Below are 26,346 nucleotides of genomic sequence, written 5' to 3'. Positions count from 1 at the left end.
TTTATGAAGTAATTGTTAAAAAATTCTCCGATCTGCTTTGGGTGATTTATTTTTTTGTTTCATTTATTATTTCAATATTTGTTATCTTATCAGTGCTCTTTCCTCTAAAATTATTTACAACATTCCAGGATTCCTTTTGTTTGTTGTCAGATTCATTTATTATTTTGTTTAAACCATTCTGCTTTTGTTGACTTGATTCTTAATCTGTAAGTCTCAAGGGCTGAATTGTATTTCTGTCTGTTTTCTGAATTTTTGTTTATTTTCCATTTATTAAACAAATTCATATGCCCTGTTCTTTAAATTGCTTATTTCATTGTTCATCCATTTAATTCTGTGATTTTCTTATATCAGGACTTTCTGATGTATTCAAATTTAGATTTACTCACATTTATACCACATTCTCTGGTGTGGTATGCAGATTTGTTCTCCTCAAAGCCGAGTTCTAGTTACGCCACTGTGATTTATTGTAATTTTTTATATTTACACAAATAAACTCGCAGTAATGTAATTTAATTACTTGCATACTGCAAAGAACATGATACCTTTTGTTTTAGTTCAAGTAACAATTATTGGAGCATAATCTACCACTTGCCTAGGATCTTAAGAGACATAAAGGGCGAAAATTAAAAAAAAATTAACTTTTTATCACATTAATTTAATAAAACCTTGTTTAATATGGAGTAGGCCTAGTCATGGTGTTAATAATTGATAATTCATCAACTAATTGTATTACTAATACTTTACAATTTATGAGTGTATTAATTTATACTTCCTATATTAAAAAAAAAAAAAAAAACAGTCAATATTCAGTTTGTCTCACAATATTCAGAAGTCAAACAACAATCTGTTTTTAAAATATTTTTATGCTCAAATGCCCTGGATTTTCAAATATTTTTTTTAAAAGATGGGCTATGTATGCTTGTAAAATTATAATGTATTTTATATCCAAGACTTCACAATTAATAGTCTTATGCTAGATAACACCTTCTTTAGGTATGCTAATGTCAAAATATTAAATTTGCTTTTAATAATATTTCCCTTGACTTTCAATGCTCCAATTTTGGTCATCTACATCTATTACCATGGTAATCACTAGGTAGTTAAATAAATAAGGCTTCTGTTACTCTTCATAATTAGTGGATAATTTACAAATCCCCGTTACTACAAAAGTAATTGAAGCACTCAGACTATTTTAAATAAGAGCGAAATTCTTTTATGGAGATTTTCATCTAAAGCAAGGGCCTAGTTAGGCTATTGAAACTGATGGCATGAAATACACATGAACTAATAGTAAAATTTAATTTAACATATATTAGCATTAAATTATCTTTCAAATTTTAAATTTGAATACAGAAATAGCATGATTAATAAGAGGTAATGCTTTTTAAACATAATTCAGAAAAACAATCAGTCACGTAAAAGAGATGAAGTTACAATTGTGTGTTTAAGTGAGTTTATATGGTTTACTTTACTTAGATCTCTTCTATGTCTTAAGCTTAATCAGTTTTGTATTCTAATTAACTGAGTTTACTATCCATTTTAATTACCGATCATAGCTGTCTAAACCTATGTCAGAGACAGTAAATGTCAATATGTTCACATCTGATTGCTTTTATTCTAATTGACGACTTTCTAGTTTAGGTTTCCCTATACTCATGTAAATATCAAACATAACTAAATCACAGCAAAATTAGGGTCTAAAAATAAACTAAAGGCCTTCTAAATGACCAATGTACTAACTATCTACATGAACACAACCTCCTAATATATCTCAGACGTAAGGACTAATTTCCATACTGACAGGGGCCTCTTGAACACTGTGACTTGCCCGTGTTCTTTCCCTCCTAGCAGGAACACGCAGAATGTCGTGATGGGGTCTCGATCGGCACGACTGGCTGAGCTTGCTCGATAGTTCTTCTTCCTCTTCTCCGACAACAACTGTTGGGTGTATTGGTTAGGAACTATCGAAAGAGATTTCGGTGGGACCGGTTTCATTTCTAACATTTCTTGTCTGCTGTTGCTTCGCCCAAATGCGTCTTCCAAAACGCTGTCAGGTGGGCTGTTTAGTACTTTGACGTAATCTTCCCTCTTAAGGATGTCTTTTATGTCAGGCCCGAGATAATTCGGGTTGGAAAAACTATAAGGTCCCTCTTTGGTGTAGGTTATCCTGTTCATGGTTTCTATACTGGCGTAGTCAGACGTCTCATCGGAGGGTTCTTCTGGAGTGGTATGGGGATTTCCAAATCTCACCGATGCGGATTTTGGAAACCCTCTGTTGTTTTTTGGCCGGAATTGTTGATGTATCGTTGAGAAGTCTTGCACTCGAGGACCAGGAATGGGGGCCTCTTCGTCATCTAAGTAGACTAGCTTCGTGACTTCAACTGGTGTCAGAGTGCAAGAAGCAAGGGAGGAAAAGTTTGGCACGGAGATGGGATCTCTTGGAAGCACGGTGTTGGGGGGAGGAGTGGGGATGCATGGAGAGGCTAGAGTCCTTGCAATCAGATTCACACTTTGTGATTTTACCATTTCCCCACCAGACGTGTCGGATCCAATACTCTCATTACTACTCAGGACACTGTAGCTACACTTGCTAGGGCCAAGGCGAGAAAGGTTCATCTGAGACAGTTTTGTAATCTCCTTCAAGATACTGAGGTTGGCATTGGGAGTTGTTGGCTGTTTGCGAGAAGGTGTACAACTCTCGTAGCTGCAGCCGGACCATCGATTGTACTTCTTCTCAGCAGGGGAGATCCGGTTGTTCCGGTCTACTGAGCCGCCACCACGGTATCGCCGGTGGACTGGAGGAGAGTTACGGTTCTGGTGATCATGGAGTAGGAGGTCAGAAACAGTGAGAGCGACACTCTCAGAACGAGGCTGAGGTTTGATACCTTCTGTCTGGAGTCTCTCCCAACACTCAGTCCCTAAAATATATTGTTCAATTATTTACACAGTTAAAAAAAAAATAAAAACAAATTTGTAGGGAAACAAGACATTATTTTTTTTAATTAGCTCAAAGATAATACATGTGTATAAGTAACTCCAAACACAAAGTAAAAAAGGATAATGAATACTTAGTTTAAGCTTCAATAAATCCACAGGAGTTTGTCAGGGTGATTGCTTGTCTCCTTTATTGTTAATTGGCTGAGCTTTATTGAAGCATATCGCTCGAGAAACTGGAAAAAATTGCATTTTTGTCTGTCTATCTGTTCATACAATATCCCGAAAATGAAATAACCTGTAGACTTTAAATTTTCCATGAAGCTTCATTTAATAATATTATTAATAATATTATTATTCATTTAATAAATATTAAGAACGCTGAGATCAGTGATAATGTTGTCACACAATGAGTGTTGGCTGAGTTTTAGCGAATATTTTTTAATTGGTCTTATGGATAACCAAGATGGTAATGAGAAAATATCAGATTAAATAAATTTGTAAACAAACTGATTACAATCATATAAGATTTGAACATGTGATGTTTTTATTCATAGAGTAAAAAAAAAACATAATTAAAGTGGGAAGTCAATGTTTAAGTCAGTGACAATGTGTACTTTCAGCCCACTCTTGCGCTGTAGTACCCTCCTAGGTCACCAGAAATGTTTTTATACGAACACTGATATGGAACCTAATTTAATGAGCATAAATGTGAATATAAATGTGGTAAGATATCAGGAGGAAATTTTGAGGATACACTAGGATTCTGATGTGTCATTTAAACAAAATATAGAAACTCGTACACTCTTCTTCTATATATTTCTTAAATGTTGGATGTTAGAAGCAGTTACCAAAATGAAACCTCCAAAGTTCATTGAGGGGCTGTCCGTCTCTTTCGCCTCCAAAGACAAGCATGGAGCTGGGGAGTTTACAGGCTGCATGACTGTGCAGAGGTCCTGGGCTCACCTTCGTCTTCACGGGAGTCCACGTCTTGCATACTGGACAGAGAATGTCATCATTTTAGGTGTAAAGAAAATAAAGAGTTCACATGGCTATAAAGCTGTGTCATAATTTATAAAACATGTTTTGAATCCATCAAAAGCTTTGAGCTGGTGTTTGAACAAAATTGTAATTTAAAATGCTAAAAAAGGTCTTATTACAATACACCTAAGTAAGTAGGTAAGTAATATCCACCTGTAAGTATAAACTGGTAATATTACAATATTTCTTTACCTAGTTTGGTGTTAAAATTAAAGATATGAGAATTTATAACTATAAAAAGTGACATTACAGTTCTAATAACTAAACATTCTGTTCATGTAAAACATACATACATTTTTTTAAATCTAGAATTATTACTCTAACTGCATTATAAATATCTTTACCATAGATATAAAATTTCAATTCACAATTGTAAATCCGTATAGTCTTAAGAACAAATTTATTAATTAAATGTCTATAGACAAGAAGATTTAAATACAATTCACTATTCTTTATGGTTTCATCTTCTAGCTAACAAATAAAACAAGGAATGTAAAACACAATTTGCTGGAATAAGTGTATGGATTAATATAAGGGTTTGGAGTTGCTTGTTTGAGGGCATTAACAATCAGAGATTTAAAATTGAGATACAATAGACAATAGGTTATATGCTTTGAAAGCGTTTATAAGAAAATAAAACTTTTTATAAATTATCGTTCAAAAACTACGATATAACTTTTGATTGTATTTTAAAGTTGAAATACGAAACAAATTCTAATTTATTATTACCTGACCTGGCGAAGCAAGTACTTTTTGTGATTCAATATTTATAAAAATTAAATTCGGCTATTGCCATTAATACAAATTTAATTAATTTAATTTATAAATATGTTTGTGTAACTTTTTACTGAAACGTTCACAATTAAAATGCAATTTAAATTGCATCACTAAACATTTTATTACTCTTAATTTTACTATGACCTACCTTTGCATAAAATGTAGTTTAAAACAAAACGTTAATGTTGAAATTCCAAAAGTGGACATGATAGAAAAAGTTTTAACGTCCATAAAATAATTACAAAAATGTCATATCCTTTAAATTCTCATTACAGGAAGAGGATACTAACTTACAAATGTTTTTTTCCCTTTTGAATAAATTTAAATGGTGTATAAACGAATGCAAACAATATTGCTGTGTTTGAGAAATAAAATTTAACAATGTGTTTTGTCTTTTTCAGGTACAGTACTGGGTACAGGTCTGAGCATTTTGAGTGTTTCTTATTCTCAATTTTGAATAATTAAGTGAAAACTGATTTAAAAAATTACTGTTATTTTGAAAACATAGATGTTTATAAGTATCAGGTTAGATAAATCCTAATAGTTTAAATAGTAGTTATGCTTAGTAGCAATAATGCAACTTAAAACTTTTAGTAATCTTTAGTTAAATAAAACACAGATTTGCCCTTAGTATAGAGAATAGAAAGTAATTGAAGATGGGACTATTCATATTCGAACAAACTCATAAGGCAAAAAAGACCTTTCGGCAACGAAGATGCCTTCAGTAGGTGTGACCTCAAACATGACAATGGCATCTTTGATCTTGAAAGGTCTTGTGCAATAAATTTAAAATTATTAGACAATTATGTTTATGTATTTCTTTTGCTGTGATAAGAAATAAGTTTATTTTAACATTTTAGGTTATTCTTAGCTTAAAGAACAATTCCAAAAAGTGTCTCTGGAAATATTCCTAACAAATCATTCAGTCTATTCAGGTTTTTGGTGGAAAGCAGAAAATATACTGACTGGTATCAAATCTCCAGAAGTCCGCACGCTCGTTGAGGTCAGTCATGCCACCATAGACCCACATGGAGTCATCGTGGACAACTGCAGAGTGTTTGTGTCTGGCGGGCGGACAACTCTGTCCTGACGACAGAAGATGCCACGATTCGGACTCTGGAAGTAAATTACTAAATTAAAAAATGTAATAACTTATATTCTGGCAAGTTAAAAGAAATAAGTGACAAAAAACTAAGAAGTAACTGGTTTAAAGACTCCTTCTTTGATGAGAAACTTTTCTCTTCCAGACATGCTGCCGAGTAAAAGTCTAAGTGAGAAGTTCTGGCACCACTCAATAACTTGGTTATAGCATGACTCGAAGGAGAGTAGGTAGTCAGATTTTAATCACGTTAAAAGGTTTATTTGATATTTAATAACATTTTCACTGATCTACTCTGTCCTCATACTCACTCATAGATCCTAACAAAGCAGACGCTACTACGGAACCTAAAATTCCTTAGACTGGAAGGAGATTATAATTGCCTGAAGTAGACGCTTTTTAATCAAAGTAGGCTTTTCAGATATATATGTGTGTGTGTATATATATATATATATATATATATATATATATATATATATATATTTCAATAGTGTAGAGATGCCCCTGTCACACCACTACCACCCACTCCCCTTCCCGCATGAACCAATTGACAAATTCTTATTATTTAGTAAATAATAGTAAAATTCAGTAGTAAATTACTGTTATTATGAAATGAAATGAAATGAAAATTCGTTTATTTAAACAGGCAAAGTTAGGGCCTCATGGCCCTTTCTTACACTTAATCTGTCTGATCAATAATTATTAACAAATATTAACCAAATTAATATTAATTTGGTTAATATTAACACTAATCTACCTTACTAAATACATTAAATTAAACATTAATCTAAACACTAAAAAATTATAAATATGATACTTCTAAATAAAAATAAATAAAAATATAATTATACAATCATAACACAAAATAATATTACAACTTCCATTTTTAATAAGAACCAAAAACTGTAATTAATACCTAATAACAATAATTTATAAATATATAATAAGAATATTTTTGAAATAAATAATATATATATGCAGTTTTGTCTCACTCACAATCCTCACACACAATGCGAGCACCACACCCACAGACCCCTAGGACGGACCCGCCCCGACCAACCGTTCATGGTACAAACGTCTCAGTGCCGCCACAAACCGCCGATCTCTCTCAATGGAAGTGATTTCTGGGGACAGGGAGTTCCACAGACGACAACCCATCACTTGAAAAGATCTATCAAATACTACAGTCCTGTGTTGGGGCATTCTTGCATTATGCTGAGTCCGTCGACACAATCCTTTAAAATAGATGGTAAAATTGTCTGAAAAACCCGGTCTCAGTACAGGTCTTGCAAACTCTACTATGATGCGTGAAATATAAATGATTTATTCCGGAAATTCTTCTTTACACGCTAAACTTCAAGTAAGAACAAGAGGCAATTTTGTTTACTTTTTGAACCTCTTTACAATGAACACTGAATAATACCATAAACATGTCTAGGCTACTACTGATTCAAAATTACAGAGCTCCATCATATTAGACACCATAAGTGCTTTCAATAAAATTACTATAACAGATTTTTTTTCATTTTTTATATATGTGTTTTATTGGTACTTATAAAAACTGTTTCACTATCCGACTTTAGCACTCCAAAACATTGCTGTCTAAATTTAAAGTCCAATTATTCTGAAGTGAATCAGAGACCATTGCTTTGTAAGTCATTTAAAAAGGACATGCCCATGACGTATCTGTTATTAACATGAAATCACGTGTACAACCACGGTAACTGCTAGTTCATTATATTATAGCGATATGGTGCTCTAAGTACCCAGATGTGAGGCATATTACCGATTTTACAACATATTTCAGATAGCACTGAATCTGATTTTACCATTTGTCTCACCAAAAGGGCAAAGAATTGTAAAAAGCCTTTAAAATTATGACATTTTTCTAGAAATTCATCTTGAAAACAGCTGATACAAGAAAAAAGTTCCCGTTCAAACTAAAAGCTAACTTAGATATTTACTTCTCGGGCAAAGGAGCGCGCTGAAAAACGACTAGCCTCTGGTAATTAATTGGATTCTCTACTCTAGCCAATGAGTTGCTACTGTGCCGTATTCCATAAAATTTCATACAAAAACGTTTTAATGTACACCATTTAAAGTCAGTTCAAGTATTTTAATGCTATTATTCAGTTAAATTCTAACAACATAAGTTGAATCTAAATGATAGCGCAACACAGACCACTTTCAAAGTGTGCAGTCTTCAAGGTGGAAGAGAAAATATTTTCATTCAGGAATTTATCTGAAATTATAGTCCGAACTTTGTAAAACATGTTTTAGTTTTTACAGAAAGTTTTTTCAATACGTGTTGTTTTCAAAACAAACAAAACCATTAAAGTTTAAAATTTAAAAAGTATCAAATTTGGAAACAACATAAAATGTAAGCCTACCTGTAGTTCAAAATTATTGAAGAAATGGCAACTTCTAAATAGGATATTACACCCATCCTCTCCTTTCCTCGAATTTCTTCTTCAAATTCTTCGACAGTGATTTTGATCCTTTCCTCATAAAGGTTCTATTTTTAGGGTTAAATCTGTCCCTCAAAGTCCTACTTCTAGACCTACTTTCCTCGACATACAGTCGCGCGGATTTGAAGATTTGCCGCCCCTGGGCTATCCACAATCAATAAAAAAAAAAAAATTAAAACGGTTTCCACATATACCAAATAGTCTATAACTTCTTCTGACATTTTGAAAGGAACGCGTGACACAAAACAACACAAACAAACGTAAGATGCATGCATCTAACGTAATTTTAGGTTATTTTGTTGTATGTAAATGAGCGGACCTTTTGCTTCCAACGATTGTCGTGAGACTTTGAATTTGAGTCATCTTGACAGGATAAAGAAACAATGTTGAACTATAAAATTATTTTTGTTGCCTTATATTTACTGCCCAGGGCAGTGTTGTTTATATAGCATGGCGGTTTGCGAATTTAAACTAGCAGGCACCAACCATTGTAAATTAACAAAACCTTGTTCCATTTAATAAATTTATATAACTTTATCAATTCCGATTTTTTTAACCGCCAGGTCAAGAATAAAAGTTAAAATAGTAATTTAACAATTTTTCATATACGGTAATTCTAAAATTATAAACTGAAAAGCAGTACTCTTGTACTTATCTTGTACCAAATTTTAATCTTAACTGGATCTTAAGTTTCAAAGTTGTGAATTTTTAAAATTGCAGTTTGATTGAAATTTATATTTTTTATGTGTTTAAAAACAGAATCAAACAAGCTGACATTTAAGCATAGCTCCAGTCATTCTACTTTTAGCCAACAATTTAGTCTGTGGTAACCGTTAAAACTCAGATATCCGTAATTTTTTATTCAAGAGTTAATTCGTGCGGAGACTGACAAAACCACGCGTAAACAGTTGTGACTCAACGACTCAACCTTTTAAATTTTTGCCGCTCCTACAATTTTGCCACCCTGGGCTAACCTGTCCCCCTCTACCTGCAGCTCTGCGGACATATGTTTGGTGCAAAAGATCTTTTCAAAAACAAATCTTATCAAGTATAACGAGAACTGTAAATAGTAACCGACCTAATCAACTATGGTGAAAACAGTAGACATGTTTTACAATTAATATGAGTCAAGTGATTTTTGTTGTTTTTTGTTTATAAACATGGTATTAAAAGTAAAATAAATTAATTAAAATGTAAACGCTTGCGATAAATTTACCTTCAGCTTTCAAATATCAGCTAAAACTTACGAAGTACGTAAAATCTGTTTTTAATGAAGTAAAGTTCTGTCCCTCATTTCCCTACCAATCTAACTCTCATTACATCCCCAGATGTGACAAACTCACGCTTAACTCGCCTTTATGTTAAAATAATCCTCAAGACCAACAAAATCACAATAATTTAAAATCAAATACTCATTTCGCTTACTGAAAAATCTTTAATTTTAGATTTTATATTCAGCAACATTTACATTTAACAACTAATTTACTTAATTTTAGATGATTGCCAAGTACTAATGTATTTAGTCATATAAAACATCTCTCAGGTAGTTGAAATGAGATGAAAAACGTTTTTATCGAAATAGACGAAGTTTATGACATAAGTGCTATCAGCCTTGAAAATACTTAAAGCAATTTAATAACAAAATTCACTCATAAAACTAAAAATACAGCACTAACAACACTTACTATTATACTAATAATATTAGTTACTAATTAAAGTATGTATCTGTTTATATTATTGTAGACAGATACTGCAATAATTTAATTATATTTCGAAATTAAAATAAATAATCTAATCCTAATTATTTTTTGTTTGATATGTGTTTTAGTAATGTTTGTATAAAAAAAAACAATTTAATCCGGCAAACGATATCCATTTTGAACTTTATAAAACGAAGCCTTGTTCTTCATGAAATTAATAGAAGAATCCTCTTTATAATAAAAGTCAATACTGCTAAACTATGTTTATGTGGGAGGTCAAAATGGAGGGTAGCGAAAGGGTTAACAAATACCAAATAACACAATTTTACTACAGGTAATATATTTTTAGATCGGTACACTAAAATCAATCATCAGAATGAATGGTAAACGGAAGTTATATTGATGTCAGCCAATAAGATAAATTGATTGGAAATGGTGACTTGCAGTTTGGTTGTCTCGTTCATTTGTGGCGATACAACTGTTATTTACTTGTGTGACGATTGGTGTTGGGTGTGTAAAACAAATATATATGACTAGTAAACAATTTTATAACTTCTTTATTTTAACCCTTTCCCTAACTTCCAGTCTTTTCTGCATTAAAATAAGAGATGCTGACAATAGTTTTATTTTTTTAGGATACCATTTTCAGGAAGAAGTAGAGTTTTTTAAAGTGTGAATCTGCTCTAGCCAGCCTCGCAGAATATTAGGTAGAGTATTGTAACACAACTTACATTATGAAATCTGAATCACATAATTTTTAGGTGACTTCTGTGAAAATGAGAGTCTGGTACATACCAAAGTGGAAGGCCCAGAGCTCATTAGAGGAGCCCCGCAGGTCTTTGTAGCCTCCGTAGAGCAGCATGGCCCCCCGGTGGACCAGCGCGGAGTGACCCCGTCGACCCCGCGGCACAGACACCCCCTTCTGGGACCTGACCTTGCGCCAGCTGTTGGTCTGTAACAGAACGTATCATCAAATTTTGTTGGTGTTCCGTTGTTGTGAAGGGAGAGGAACGAGGGAGAGACAAATTATTGTCATCGCAAATAGGGTATAGGAAGAGGAGACAAGAAACAAATCACTCTTATATTTTCTTCACAAAAAGGAGGGACATTAGACTATTGAATATGCCTATGGCTTTCAACAACAGTATCAGTTAAAAATACTAAAGGTGTAGCTAACCACAATAAATAAGAAACCTAGTAGATTAAAGATTAACGTAAAATCCTTGATCCTACTGTTTACTAAACAACATTACACATGGACACAGACTCATTGCAGAATCATAAATGTATTCACGTCATATTTTCGTGTTCTATGATGTAAATAATCCAGGACCTCTTGTTCTACAAATTAAAAGACATCAACCAGGCAATCAACTACGAACTAGGTATATTTACAGTGCTTGTGGTAGTAAACTAAAGTGATTGAAGGCTCATATAAGATGAATTATGTAAACAGGCCCGTACTCAGACCGGTTTTTTCGGACGATTTTACCGGGGCCCAGGCCGGGGCCCAGGCCGGGCCCCACCACCACACGTTTATGTGAAGGTACCGTGTCGATGGACGAGATAGCTCAATCTAATAACACTATTGAATTTTACTATAATTACCAAAATAATGGATGTTGTCAATAGGATAAGGGGGGGAGGGGTTAAAACTGTGTAAGGGGGGTGCGGGGGCAGGACATGACGCGTCGCGACAGAGCCCTGCCGATTATCTTTTTTGAGCTGAGTACGCCTCTGTAAGTAAATTTCATAAAAGTCTGCCCATTGCAAACACTTCCCTGAAGGAATTCCCGGGAATTTTTGTATTTTATCCGATCATGCTCTAGAATTCTATCATAATCCGAAAAAAATTAACCATAAATTTGTCGATACATATATGTATAAATCATACAGTATGTAGAACATGGACCCAAAAATATCACTTATTGTTTATAGCCTACTAGGTAATTATGAAAAAATTTCATAGTTCACATTTTCGATATCTCTTAAGGTTTCAAGAAGGCCATTCAAAGTTTGGAAAAAGTGCGTTTATGTAACAGTTACTATGAATTTTAGCGCGAAACACGACAGTGTTTTATAATTAACAGGTAATTTACAATAATGTTTGTTCTTACGTGATTGTTTTAAAATTCGTAAAATTTCTGGATATTGGGCGTACAGACTTAATGAAAAAATTTGAAAAATCATTCGAATTTCGGCCAAATATCCATCTCGGGTTGGGCCAAATATTTTTGGCCAAATATCCGTAATTCGAAATTGACTTTTCTTAAAAATTTCATCAGTTTCAAGTAACGTTCATTTTTACTTATTTTTCTTTGCCTCTTTTTCAAGATGGTTACGGTTTAAAGTTATAGAGGTATACAATTGATCGGTTATAGTTATATATGATTACAAACATAATTTCTGATTAATTGTAACTAAATCGATTCCAGATTCTTACAAAAAAAATCATATAACAATTTTTTTTCATACAAGGAAATTACAAAGTTTTTACATGATTTAAAATGTTACGATTATATTAACATACCGACATTGAGTTATTATAGTATAATTGTTTTGTAAACTAAATATTTAAGCAAATAATTGAATTTCTGTTTAACATTTAGACATGTCGATCAAAATGTGAACTACTTTCTTTCGACTGAGCCGAGATATTTTTAAGTTCGCATTGAAAAACTCAGATTTAATTAATTAAATATCCCCGTATTAAAATATTACAAATAATATATAAATTAAGAACATCGGAACATCATCAAATAAAAGAAACAAAAAGTTCATCATATACAGTACATTTTACTCTAAAAAATGTATAAAATACATTACTAAGCAAACTAAGGGAAAAACCTGTACCTATAAATAACTAGGAACATAAAAAAAAGAGTCAATGGCACTTGAAAGAAAGACTGTTTGGAATATTACACGCCATTAACTCAGCCACCCATCACGTTGTTAACAGTGACATCTTTGTTACTGCTAAATTGTACTTTAGCTAAGTAATATTCCCATCAGGAACTTGGTCTAGGTTAATGACAGTTGGTAGCACTGGCTGGAATATTACACGCCATTAACTCGGCCACCCATCACGTTGTCACAGTGTCATTCTTGTTAGGCCTACTGATAAATTGTACTTTGACTAAGTTGGCAATGTTCCCATCAGGAACTTGGTCTAGGTTAGTGACAGTTGGTAGCACAGGCTGAAATATTACACGCCATTTACTCGGCCACCCATCACGTTGTCAACAGTGTAATTCTTGTTACTGCTAAATTGTACTTTGGCTAAGTTGGCAATGTTCCCATCAGGAACTTGGTCTACGTTAGTGACAGTTGGTAGCACAGGCTAAAATATTACACACCATTAACTCGGCCCAAAATTTTGATTCTTAAATTATTAAAAGTTTGAGTTTAATGATTCTTTCACTTTTATACCCAATCGCGAAAACTCGTGTAAAACCTCAATATCGCTCACGTGGACCCAAAACTCTTCGTATGTTTTGATACAGAGGTTTAAATTGTAAACGTTTGCCCACAATGGCGAATGTAATGGTACTTGATAAAATCTATATTTTAACTTACGAGATTACGAGGCTGGTGCAGTAGGGAGAGTTAGAGCACAAGAACAGTGGCTTAAGGAATACCACTGATTTCGGCGATTGTTGGGAACAGACCGACTGCTATGTAAAGGTGTGAAGCCATTATGGGCATACTACTATTATGAAATACTGTCAAAATTTTATTTAAAAAACTAGTAATTTGTTATCATCGTTGGAATGAAAAAGTACAGAGTTTTAAATTTTACCCTTAATAACTTAAAACTTCCAGTACTCTGAAGCTTACAAAAGGATAGCATTCTAACTATAACACAGTAAACAAGATGGTTTTGTTTGGAGTCAAAATTTAATCCCTTCAAAAAGTTGGTTATTGTACATTTTCTGATGGAACTTTTTCTTAACTTTGTGGGGTCATAAAATTAATTATTTTGTATCATATTACCTTTTGTAATAGTATTATCTTGTATGAATGTCCACGCATCGCATATGTGATGCTCGTTAGTATGTATGGATGCAGGTATTAGATTAGAATTTTATCTTTCAAATTCTGACGTTGCAAAACAGTGGTTTGTTGTCATAATGCAGAATAAAACCAAACGAAGTGATATCGTTACATTTTACAGAATTTAAAGTTACGATTAGGCCTACATTTTATTGTTTTTATAAGACGAATAATCGTAAAACGGTTTGTATTTGTACTGATTTCATGAACTGATACAGTGGCTACTCAGGGTTATCCAGTGAGACGTTCTGGAAAATATAATTTTAATAATGTTCAATATCATAAATTAATCTTACATTAAAAGCACCAGATTTTCGTTAACCATTACTTATTATTATCATCAGTACATAAAGTAAATATGCTGTATTTATTATTAATTTATCGCTAAACCATATCAGTATTATACAACCAAATCACCCTATATATCTAAACAAACTATGTAATGGTGCTGGACAAAGGACAACACATTTATAAAACAGCTAATTACTTTAGTCTTATGTTTATCAAAATAAACTTAGAAAACTCTCACAATTTTAAGAATTTATTACGTAGTGCCACGCCATTAACAACAGACGAGAGAGAAGACACACAACACAGAATATGCCGTTTTCAGGTATAGCTCACTTTTCGCATGGACCTCACCGGCAAGCAGCAAGAAATGTCCTCTACCAAACTGGGACAGTGTTATTGCAGCATCGCTTTGTACTTTAAAGTAAATACAATAATAAAAGTAGCACAGTACAAAATTAAGGTAGTATATAAAACACATGATAATCACATTTTTATACAAATTATACGTAAAGAATTTCTACAATTTCTCTAGGATTTGGGGGGGGGGGAGGGCCTATCCGGACCCCTGGATCTATCTCTTATCTACGCCACTGGTACTTTGGCTGGGTTGGCAATCCTCCCAACAGGAACTTTAAACTAGCTTGATGAAAGTTGGTAGCTCTGGGTGGAACATTACACCCAATTAACTCGCGCAACAGCCACGTCGTTAACAGTGACATCCGTGTGACTGATAATTGTACTTGTATTAGGTTGGCAATCCTCCCAATTTGATAGCACTGGGTGAAACATTACACCCAATTAACCCGGGCAACCGTCACATCGTTAACAGTGACATCAGTGTGACTGATAATTGCACTTGTGCTATGTTGGCAATCCTCTCAAGTTGGTAGCACTGGGTGAAATATCACACCCAATTAACTCGGGCAAACGCCACGTCGTTAACAGTGACATCCGTTTGACTGATAATTGTAATTGTGCTAGGTTGGCAATCTTCTCAAGTTGGTAGCACTGGGTGAAATATTACACCCAATTAACTCGGGCAAACGCCACATCGTTAACAGTGACATCCGTGTGACTGATAATTGTACTTTTGCTATGTTGGCAAACTTCCCAACGGGACCTTTGTATTATGTTGATGATAGTACGTAGCACTAGGTGGTACATTACCGTTCATTAACTCGACCACCCATCAAGTTAATAACAGCGATATCCTTGTTAGTGCTTAATGATAATTTAACTAGGTTTTGCCATTGGAGATTTTAGACCTGGTAATTGACAATTGGGTCGAACATTACACTCCATTAACTCAACCATCACGTGGTCAACAGTGACATCATTTCAGCAGCTTCAGCTCTTTAAATATAGTGAACTAGACTTTCTTTATCCCTAGTTTGATGCTTGGAAGACTTTAAAGGATGTGTACGTCAGTGAATTACAGAGGAAATGAGTTGTTTACGATAAAGTTAGGGAATGGTAGATGAGTCGTGAGAACAAAAGAAACCGATCTTGTTGAGTACGATCTACTAGATAAAGTTATTGTAATGTATACTTTTGTAAATTACTGTGGTTTGAATCAGTTTTGTGCAATTCGACGAGGAAAGCATGCTAATTACGCAGAGGAAGATTCTTTTGGGTGTGACGTAGGATTAACGTGGGTAGAGTGATATTAAGATGAATTAATTAATGTGTGTAGAGTCATCATGATTAGAAGTAAGAGTGAACCGAGTTTAGAAAGGAAAAATGGAAGTTCAATTTAATGAGAGGTTTTGGAAAGAACGTGATCTACGTAAAATCGAAACTAGCAGATGGCAACGGCAAATCTATGTAAGAAATTAGGATAAAACTAGGATAGAATGTAGGTTTAACCTATGGTTTTGTCGCAATGAGAAAATTATCAGAGTAAAAAAGGATTTGATATATGTGATCAGTGTTAAAGGGTGAAACCTTACACTGAGTTACTCCTGCCGATGATAACTTTTCATCTGTGGTATCCTGTCATTATTACCTGTCAAATTTCGACTGAGATCTTGGTAACTTTGTGTGCCAGCAATATTACAGTAGATTGGCGACGGTTGCTATGATTGAGTCAAAACTTCATACAACTTTACATCTACTACCCGTAATGTTCTCATCAGTGGTATCCTTATTAAGCATCCGTAAAACTTATACTTGGGTAACTTAGCCCGACAGCAATATTACAACAGATTTTTGACAGTTTCTATTATAGGACGAGACTGCACTCTACCGTAAATCTGTCATCTTTAATGTTTTCGCCAGTGATATCCTAATTATCTATTAAGCTTGAACTGGGTTATCTTGGCTAACTTTTTTCGATAGCAATATTACAACAGATTTTTGACAGTTTCTATTATAGGACGAGACTGCACTCTACCGTAAATCTGTCATCTTTAATGTTTTCGCCAGTGATATCCTAATTATCTATTAAGCTTGAACTGGGTTATCTTGGCTAACTTTTTTCGATAGCAATATAACAAAGATTTTTGACAGTTTTTATTATTGGGCGAAACTTTACCCTACTTTACATCTTTGATACGTAATGTTTTCGCCAGAGGTATCCTAATTGTCTATCAAGCTTGGACTAGGGTATCTAGGTTAACTTCGATCGATCGCAATATAACAAAGATTTTTGACAGTTTTTATTATTGGGCGAAACTTTACCCTACTTTACATCTTTGATACGTAATGTTTTCGCCAGAGGTATCCTAATTGTCTATCAAGCTTGGACTAGGGTATCTAGGTTAACTTCGATCGATCGCAATATTACAACAGTTTTTTGACAGTTTCTATTATTGGGCAAAACTTTACCTACCATACTTTTGATCTGTGACACGTAATGTTTTCGCCAGAGGTATCCTAATTGCCTATCAAGATTGGACTAGGGTAACAATATTATATATGTTTTATACCTGGCGCATACTTGGAGTTAAATCTCTATTATAATACACCACTTTACCTTGTATGTTAATAGTTTCGGTTGTGATATTCTTAACAGATGTCGTAGTTGAACTTCATTTAAAATCTATACCACCTAAAATATTAATAGTTGTTTGATTCAGGTGGTGGCACTATGCTAAGTGAAACATCAAATTTCATTGATGATATTTATAAATGCTAAAATTAACTAAAAATATCAATAACTTACAGTCTAAGATAAATATATAGTTTGTTAAAAGTTCGTTATTGACAATGGTTGATTTGAAAGGAATACAAGATTTCGGATATTTGTCATCGTTATATGTTACTACAAAGAGGAACATCTTTCGAGAATGGGATTTGTTGTGTGTCTAACTTTATGTCATAAGAGTTTTACACATCGTCTTGACATTCATTCAGACAGCACCTAGGTCATAAACTTTTGTTGTCGCGTCACACTGGTCTTATTGCTCGTATTTTAGCAGTATCCCGTATGTTTTTCCTAAATATAAACTGCTGTTAATAATCTTTTAATTAAATCATAACACTATACCTATATCTATAGGTAGCGACTTATAAATTATTAAATCAAAATATGGTTTTAAAATTTGAATTCTTTTAAATTTACAGATCTTTGACCTCCGTAAATGTTTGATGTTTATCTTAACGAAATCTTAGTCTAAGCGTAAACTAAGTTTATAATTAATGACGTCCATAACTATGTCAGAATATTAAAGTTATGTGGTACATTAATTTATTTACAATAATAAAACCCATCTAAACTTTGGGAATCGTGTTAAATGTTATACCTCGTGTTTGTGTATACCTCAGCAGAATATATCCCAATCCTCGAAACGTAGTGTTCTTTCTTGTTACAAAAATACACCGTTTCATAGCTAGACGTTAATTAGTCCTTATTTTACCAGAAGAAAATAGGGCTATAAATAACTCCTCATTCTTATTATGGAAACTCCTTCGCTTGTGGTGCCTTCCCCTTGAAAGCGGACTAGGAAGTAATCTAAGAACAGCGGTTAACCAGACGGAACGATCGTGCTTGTCAATCTGCTTGACTTCCTTATGCTAGTTGTATTGATTGTCAATGTAATTTGCCTTGGTATTTTTTTACAGTTTTAAAAATACTTTTGTTTTGTGCTTTAAACTAGGATTAGTTTGTAACAAACAACCTGTTCTATTTTAGAGAAATTTCTCTGACCAACTCTTATTTCAAGCCTCGTCAATCTGCATTATTTTGATAATATACGAATCATAATTACTTAATTTACAGCAGTCATATATTTGTTGTTATAACTAATTGGTAAAAATAAATACAGACAGATACACAATGAGATATAACTAAAGAATGATACTTTTGAAATTGTTAACAAGGACTTTTAAATTATATTATGTTGTATTTAAAGATTTCATTTCGTTTGTATAAAACGCCAAAAAGACGTTTATTTTGTTCATTTCTTATCTCGAATATTTACGAACAAAAACTTAATGCGGATGATAAATCCATTTTATGGTGTCTTAAAAGTCCCACCTCCCTTTGACACCACTTTGACATAGAAACCGGACTGAATGTGTCTCACATACTAACTGGTAAACAATACGAGATGACATGCAAAACCAGATATTGGTATTCCCAGGACTTCCTAATGGGCTTCGGTCAGACAAAACAAAACCAAATAAATGCTATGTTAATTATGGTTGTTGGTGTTTGTTAATTCTTGTAATGACTTGTTTTATGATTTTGCTTCCTAAGTTCTCAAAATAACTAGTCAGTGAATGTTTTATCTGCCTTACAATAACTTTAAATGTAATATAATCTGAGGGGGTTTATAAACCAATTCAAATTCTAATTGGTCAACAAATTGTATACAGTAACATTAGAGACATCTAGTTTGCCCCATTCTTCTCCTTTTCATAATACCTTTAAAATGAGGTGACACTTGCAGGGGTTCTTATTAAAAAAACTGGACTTACCACAAAATAACCCAAGAGGGGGAGTCAAAAATTTTCTTACGTCATATCTCCTCAGTTGGTCATATAAATATCTCCCAAAGTAAATCATTCGTTCTCTATTCATAATAAAGTTAATAGGTGGTGGGGTGGAATTTTGAAGACATATATATATATATATATATATATATATATATATATATATATATATATATATATATATATATATATATATATACACACGCTATTTACTTCTTCTTGAAAAATTTGTATTTCATGAGTACATTATTTAATAAAAAAAAATACAAAATTAGATCTGTTCTAAACAACCAATGAATAATTTTGTTTAAAGTTAAAAGTGTTTAGATGGCTTAAACATGTCTTTAAAATATAAAATCTTCCACAAATTTACAACCACAACTAAGGGTGTAAAAGCATTTCAGGCTAAACATTGATATAATAGGGAAAAATTAATATAGCTGCCAGAACAGCCGTATCTTAACGAAATGTTTACATTATTTGAATTCCTCTTCTATTCTAAATGGTCGCTTATAAAACTCTGCACTCTAAAAGTAGAAATAATTAGTTCCTTGTAATTGTTAGCATTTACAAGGAAGTCTGGCCTAGATATTGTAAAGAGCAGAGGAGTGAACATCTTCCACTTATGCAGATGTGGCTAACTTGGCAAGGGCCCTTGGCTCTGCAACACTTTAGGTCCAGTACCAGCAGCCCTTGGCACTTCAATAGACCCTTCGACAGTTTTCTACTGGCAAAGCCTCTTCATTGCCAACTTCTACAATGGCAGACTGCTAGTAGGGTTGAGTCTTTTAATGCATCTTTAAAGAAAAGTTTTGTGGCATTTTTTGCACGGAAATATTTCCATACACAAGGTTTAATTTAGTAAATTGTTATGATTTATGTGCTATCAGTTTATTGAACCGAGGTACAGATAAACAAAATCATGAATTTAAATATTACTTCACACAGGCCAGTGGCCCATGAGGGCGGACAGAATAAGGCTTAAAAGGAGATCGGCCTCTCCTTTAAAAAAAAAAAAAAAAAAAAAAAAAAAAAAATAAAATTATTTAGAATATAAAGGCTAAAATATATTCGGACATTTAAACCATTTCAAAAAAGGACTATATGATTACATAAGTAAGACTGCTATAGTGTGATTAGCCTCAAATAAATTTAATTATCATCGTCATCAAATTAATTATCCCCATGAGTGAATTAGTAAGATAACTCTCCCAATTTTAGTGCATTTTAGTGATACCAGTTGTAAAATTAAGATCAATTTCGAAGAGTTGCTATTTAATTTGAAGTATTGACCACAAAGTATAATTATTTATGGTAAAAAATAATAGTAACATGGAGGTCTAGTGGTATTAAAGTTGCATTTTTTAAATCACTACACTAATTTATTCTTATTTTATAAATTAATAAAAATTACACAATTGTGAACAGAACATTTTCCAAGATTACAATATTTCTCTTTTGATTGCTCCTAAACATAACGACGTAGTTTGATATGGCATGGCAGACAACGTTTCACAATTACAGTACTTTTTCGGAAAATCGCTTACTTAAAAGAATAGTAAACAACAAATTGACGTTTAATTTGGTGGAAACATGTTTATTTATTGATTGAGTCATCCCAATTCCTTAAGTGAAAGAAAATTGTGATTGAATACAATACAATAAAGCTTATTACAAATAAATTGAAGCAATTTAACCAATGTACTTTGAAAATTACTGCTCTTTTTATTCACATTAGGCTAATGTGTTTGTGTAATGTCACGTTCTTTGTGAATTGGATAAATACAAAACATTTCACATCCAACCGATTTGTTGTACTCTAGTTGAACAGGTTCGAGGAGCAAGTTGTCCACCTAAGCTCAAATTTATTGGCCCACTTCTCCTTTAGTCTCCATTCAATCTATATGTCCACTTCGCCACCTCTCACCTTGTTACAGATATATCTATCCTATTCTGTTCCAACCTTAACGATTTCTCTCGATTTCAACCAATTCTTGTTTTGGGTTGAAATTTTAAATAGAAATTTCACGAAACGTCATCATAAATTAAAATCATACTGACTCGTATAGTCTACATATAATCCGACAGCCAATTTACTTAGTATAAGAGCACAACTGGGTTTTTATGGAAATCGATATAGCAATTTACCATATCGATAGGAAGCCTTGCTATTTTGGTGGAGGTCAATATGAAAGAGCATTAAAAGGGTTTAGTTATGAAACAAATTTTTTACATCGCCTTTATGTATCTGGTATTCGACATGATTAGTTGACACTTATTTAATTGAATACTTACGTGTCTGGCGGTTAATTGTGTGTTAAGATAATACAAATTTGATCTGAGAAAGGATTATCATTTCATATTTTTAACCCTGTCGGCAGCCCATTTAGAGCTCCATCAAAACTAGCGGGACTGAGGATCTAGTCGTTTCTTAGGATCGTCGATCTGTTTGACTATCTACTCTTTAACGATTTCCAGAAAAACTACTTGTGTGCTTATACAGTGTATATCGACTTGAACACTGTTAAGCGTTACAGTTAAGTTTACATAAATATATTGTATATATTATATATATATATTTTTTTCAGGTAAATTCATTAGATATCTTCCTAATTTTTAAAGAATTTTCACAAATAAAAAGCTTTTATTATCAAATCAATTCGAGTTATTGTATTTCTTTCTTGCAAAATCTTACTATCATAATGGTGTTTGTTAATGAGGTAAGATATTAGCCCTTCCGGTGGAGTCCTAAGATGGGTACATTACATATGTGACTATCATGTTGAAATATCAAACTGAAGGTGTGCAGGTAAACTTTTACAACACTTTTAATCGAATTTATTGGGGAATCTGTTTAAACTAAATCTCTGCAGTTAGCCGTTTGACCATTAGACATTTGATACGCGTGATCGGAAACACAAGTAAACTCATTGTTCCACTAAAATGAGGAGTAAGACGCTTTTCCATTATTATGACAGACATAACAAGGTGAATATTAAATCCCTGTAACTGTATATATAAAATTACTCTACTAGTTTAACGCCCAGAGCAAGAAGAGTTGCTATATACCGTAGATTAATGCATCAGGACGAAGCTGGGTTACACCGGCTTACAAATATTACAAGTTTGTGCCTTAAAGTGCTTACTTACTTATAAGCAGGATTGTGTACAGGCCTCATTATCATATGTAAGCGTGGAAGGCATTAACGTTAATGTTAGTGCAATCTGTTTATGGATACACATTGTTTTATTTCCAAGTAACAGCTCTTTTAACAAACCTTCTCTGAAGGCAGAAACAATAGAATAAATCATAGTCAATACACAAGGAAAGCACTTTTGACCAGTACATTTATGTACATGTTAACAGGATGTACAATAGGCCCCCTTCTAGATCACTTTACCTACTTTGAGAAAGGAGTTTCTAAAAATCAGTTGGTAAAAATGCAAATTCTTGTAGATGAGTTTCCAGAACTGATGTGTTTTTCAAGTTGCACTTCTTCCCTGGTTCGACACGCTGCCGGCATCAGCCTCTTAGAAGCTGGGCTAGAGATGGGGGTACGCTTGCGCGACTTCAAAAACACTAAAGCCTATCAGAAACCCTGACCACCGGTACGGTGACAACTGAATGCCCATCCTTGCGATAACTCTTGACAGAAAGGTCCTAGAGACTTGAAACTTGGTACCTGGGTTCCTCTTGGCCCAAGAAAGCAAACGATTGATTTTGGCGTCAAAAGGTATAAGGGCACTCCGTCTGTCTGTGCCTAACTCTCTCGTTACGTTCTTGCCCGGTCCTTTGATAATCTTTTGTTTCTTTGTTATTTGTAATTCCCTGATACAACACAGCATGTTTAATTAAATAAAACCCATTAAGAAAATTATAGTATCCAAGGTCTTGTATTATGCAGACTTTGTTGTATGTCGAGGGACCAAGAGAAAAGTTGGAACAATCCAAAATTTTAAATTTTAAATATTTGAATCATCCAAGTCCGACTGTCTTAGGCTATGGGGCCAAAACTACTAATTTGCGAGTTAACGCGGAGAGTACAATACTTTGCTGCGGATGTAGGTCAGTACAGTAAGATGGGAATGGGTAACATCGCCTAACAAGCATCACCTGTATTAGGCTATGGAGCCAAAACTACTAATCTGCGAGTTAAAGCTGAGAGTAAAACACGTTGCTGCGGATGTAGGTCAGTGCAGTAAGATGGGAGTGGGTAACATCGCCTAAGAAGCATCACCTGTATTAGGCTATGGAGCCAAAACTACTAATCTGCGAGTTAAAGCGGAGAGTAAAACACGTTGCTGCGGATGTAGGTCAGTGCAGTAAGATGGGAGCGGGTAACATCGCCTAACAAGCATCACCTGTATTAGGCTATGGGGCCAAAACTACTAATCTGCGAGTTAAAGCTGAGAGTAAAACACGTTGCTGCGGATGTAGGTCAGTGTAGTAAGATGGGAGTGGGTAACATCGCCTAAGAAGCATCACCTGTATTAGGCTATGGAGCCAAAACTACTAATCTGCGAGTTAAAGCGGAGAGTAAAACACGTTGCTGCGGATGTAGGTCAGTGCAGTAAGATGGGAGCGGGTAACATCGCCTAACAAGCATCACCTGTATTAGGCTATGGGGCCAAAACTACTAATCTGCGAGTTAAAGCGGAGAGTAAAACACGTTGCTGCGGATGTAGGTCAGTGCAGTAAGATGGGAGCGGGTAACATCGCCTAACAAGCATCACCTGTTTGTGCCTTAAAGGACCCTAGAGTCCTCACACTTCCAATTACCTCTTCAGCCGCTCTGTTTGTGCACCCCCTCCGCCCCTCCTGCTCTAGTGCGTTCGTCAACGGATAAAATGTTTTAGTCGTGTCGTTGTGCGATTTACAATAAAACCGTCTGTTGGTTGTAGCGTGTTTTTGGTAACGCCAATTGTAGTGATATACGTTTTAATAATATAAACCACGTCAGCAGGATCAGGTACAGCTGGTACTTGCTGGAACTGTGCTGTGGAATTAGAATTTCTGTAATAGCAACACCAAATAAACTTTGAAAGAAGTGGAAAAATGCTTCTCCCAAAAAATATTTTATATGTTTGTCCAACAGTCTTTTAATGGCCGTGCACTATACATCAAGTTTGTTTTTCAAAGATTGACAGATGTATAAATTGTGAGCATCATCAGAGTTTCCCAACTTTGTAAACTATTTATTACCTTATATTATTTGTAACCAATAAAGATAGATATTAATGGATATATTAAAAACATTTAAACCTTTTCATGAAGTGATTTTGATAAAATACTTACAACTACTAATTATTAATAAATTCATGGTTGTTTTGTAGATCTTATACGTAAATTAAGAATGTAAATTATACAATCGTTTTCACTGAAAATATCATGTTTTAGGGAACAAACATTTGTAATTACTAGGTTTTACCATTTTTAATAGTTTTACAACATTGTAAAACAATTGCACTCGCAGTTTTACAAAAACATTTTATATATATACGATTGTATATATATATATATATATATATATTATATATATATATATATATATATATATATATATATATACACACACATATACGGGGAGGGAGGGGGTGCTGGTGTAAACATGACGAGAGATATGCAGAATCCATTTTCTACTTTTCTAATTCAAATATCTTTAAAACAAAAACATCCTCAATCAAAATGTGTAACTTGATGGCATATAAAATGTTGAAAGGCATACCGAATTAAACTATAACTTATTGTACACTTGTATATTCCTTTTACCACAATAATTTTTCCAATAAGAATTCCTCCAATCAAATGTATAAGGTGAATTTGTGTCCAGTTTAGAACAGTGGTTTAAACAAATTGAAATTTAAGATTAATTTCATATAATTCTTTGCATGTGTGTTTAAAATAATGCTATGAAATATTCATCATTAATCTAGTTAGCTTTTGAGAAATTATTTTTTACATGTAAGAATATATTAAACCCCTATATTGTAGGAAAACACAATTAAACTTAGTTGCAGTTGAATTGTAAACGTTCAGGTTATAAACTGTATTTATATAGTTATGTATGTTACGAATGTACATATGCAATATTTTAATAAAAACGAGTCAAATTTTACATAATTAAAGGTTCAATTCTAAATGAGTACCTTATAAATTGCTACTTTCAAAAAAAATATATTTTTACAATGCAGAATAAATTAAAGTTAATATTAGAGTTTGTGTATTTTATATTTTTTTAAGCTACAGTTTTACGATAAGGTTTTGCAAGAATCTTTGATTTTTAATTTCTTTTGTCCTGTTGGTTTTTTAGAGTTATTCACGTTAATAATTCCAGAGATATAGGTGGAATTAATTTTTTGTATGATTTTGCTGTTTCTAAGGTTAATGAATTTTTAAAATTATGGGTAATGATATTTCATTTACATATGCACCAATCTGAACTATAAAGTTTAGAAAAAGATTTTCGACAAATAAACGTGGATTTTTCACATTAGCTTTACAAATAAACTAGAAAGAAATATTGTACGATACCAAAAAAATTAATTAGTATATGGGCTGACAATGAAATACACTGAATTATTTTAACAACCAGGAAAATAATTGTTTTAAAGGTATTACTAGTTTTTGAAGTGAGCTTCTCAATCCCAGGCTTGGTTTGATGATTAAAGCTTGACTGTTTCATATAATAACCAATAATACTGAATATGGTGTGAAGAAACGAGTTTGAACAAAGTGAATATTGAAGGATTTCTCCTTTTCAAACTACCATGTAAAAGCATGGCTGGGGAAAAATCAACTGGCTCTCTCTACTGATCTTGTACAAAAGACTAGTCCAGGTCAACAAGCTTTGAGGAGCTCATTCAAGTTTAAAATCAGCTGACGCTGTCTAGTGGCGATCTATATCAAAATCAGCTGGTTTGGATATTATACTTTACTTTAAAGTTTTTGCTACTGCTTTGCATGGCCTGATATTCATTTTTTAGAATTGAGTAAAATAAAATTATTATTATGCAGAAAAAAACTGTTTTTGATGTTGAAGTTGAGAAA

The 26,346-nt window shown here is 33.3% G+C and overlaps 1 protein-coding gene across 1 annotated transcript in view; it reads right to left on the bottom strand.

Annotated features, from left to right (window-relative positions):
• Positions 1 to 315: 315 nt before the first annotated feature.
• LOC124365946 overlaps positions 316 to 26,346 on the bottom strand; it is a 255,781-nt gene continuing 229,750 nt past the window's right edge. The window contains exons 4-7 of the mRNA XM_046822091.1: positions 10,815 to 10,971; positions 5,719 to 5,868; positions 3,786 to 3,932; positions 316 to 2,918 (exon numbers count right to left, since the gene is read on the bottom strand). Coding sequence (XP_046678047.1) covers positions 1,762 to 2,918; positions 3,786 to 3,932; positions 5,719 to 5,868; positions 10,815 to 10,971 — 1,611 coding nt within the window. The 3' untranslated portion in view covers positions 316 to 1,761. The remainder of the gene's footprint in view (positions 2,919 to 3,785; positions 3,933 to 5,718; positions 5,869 to 10,814; positions 10,972 to 26,346) is intronic.

This window comes from Homalodisca vitripennis, chromosome 7, assembly GCF_021130785.1.
Source record: "Homalodisca vitripennis isolate AUS2020 chromosome 7, UT_GWSS_2.1, whole genome shotgun sequence".
NCBI classification, from domain to species: Eukaryota; Metazoa; Arthropoda; class Insecta; order Hemiptera; family Cicadellidae; genus Homalodisca; species Homalodisca vitripennis.
Note: the sequence above shows the minus strand (reverse complement) of the source record. Positions and strands in the feature narration are given on the sequence as shown.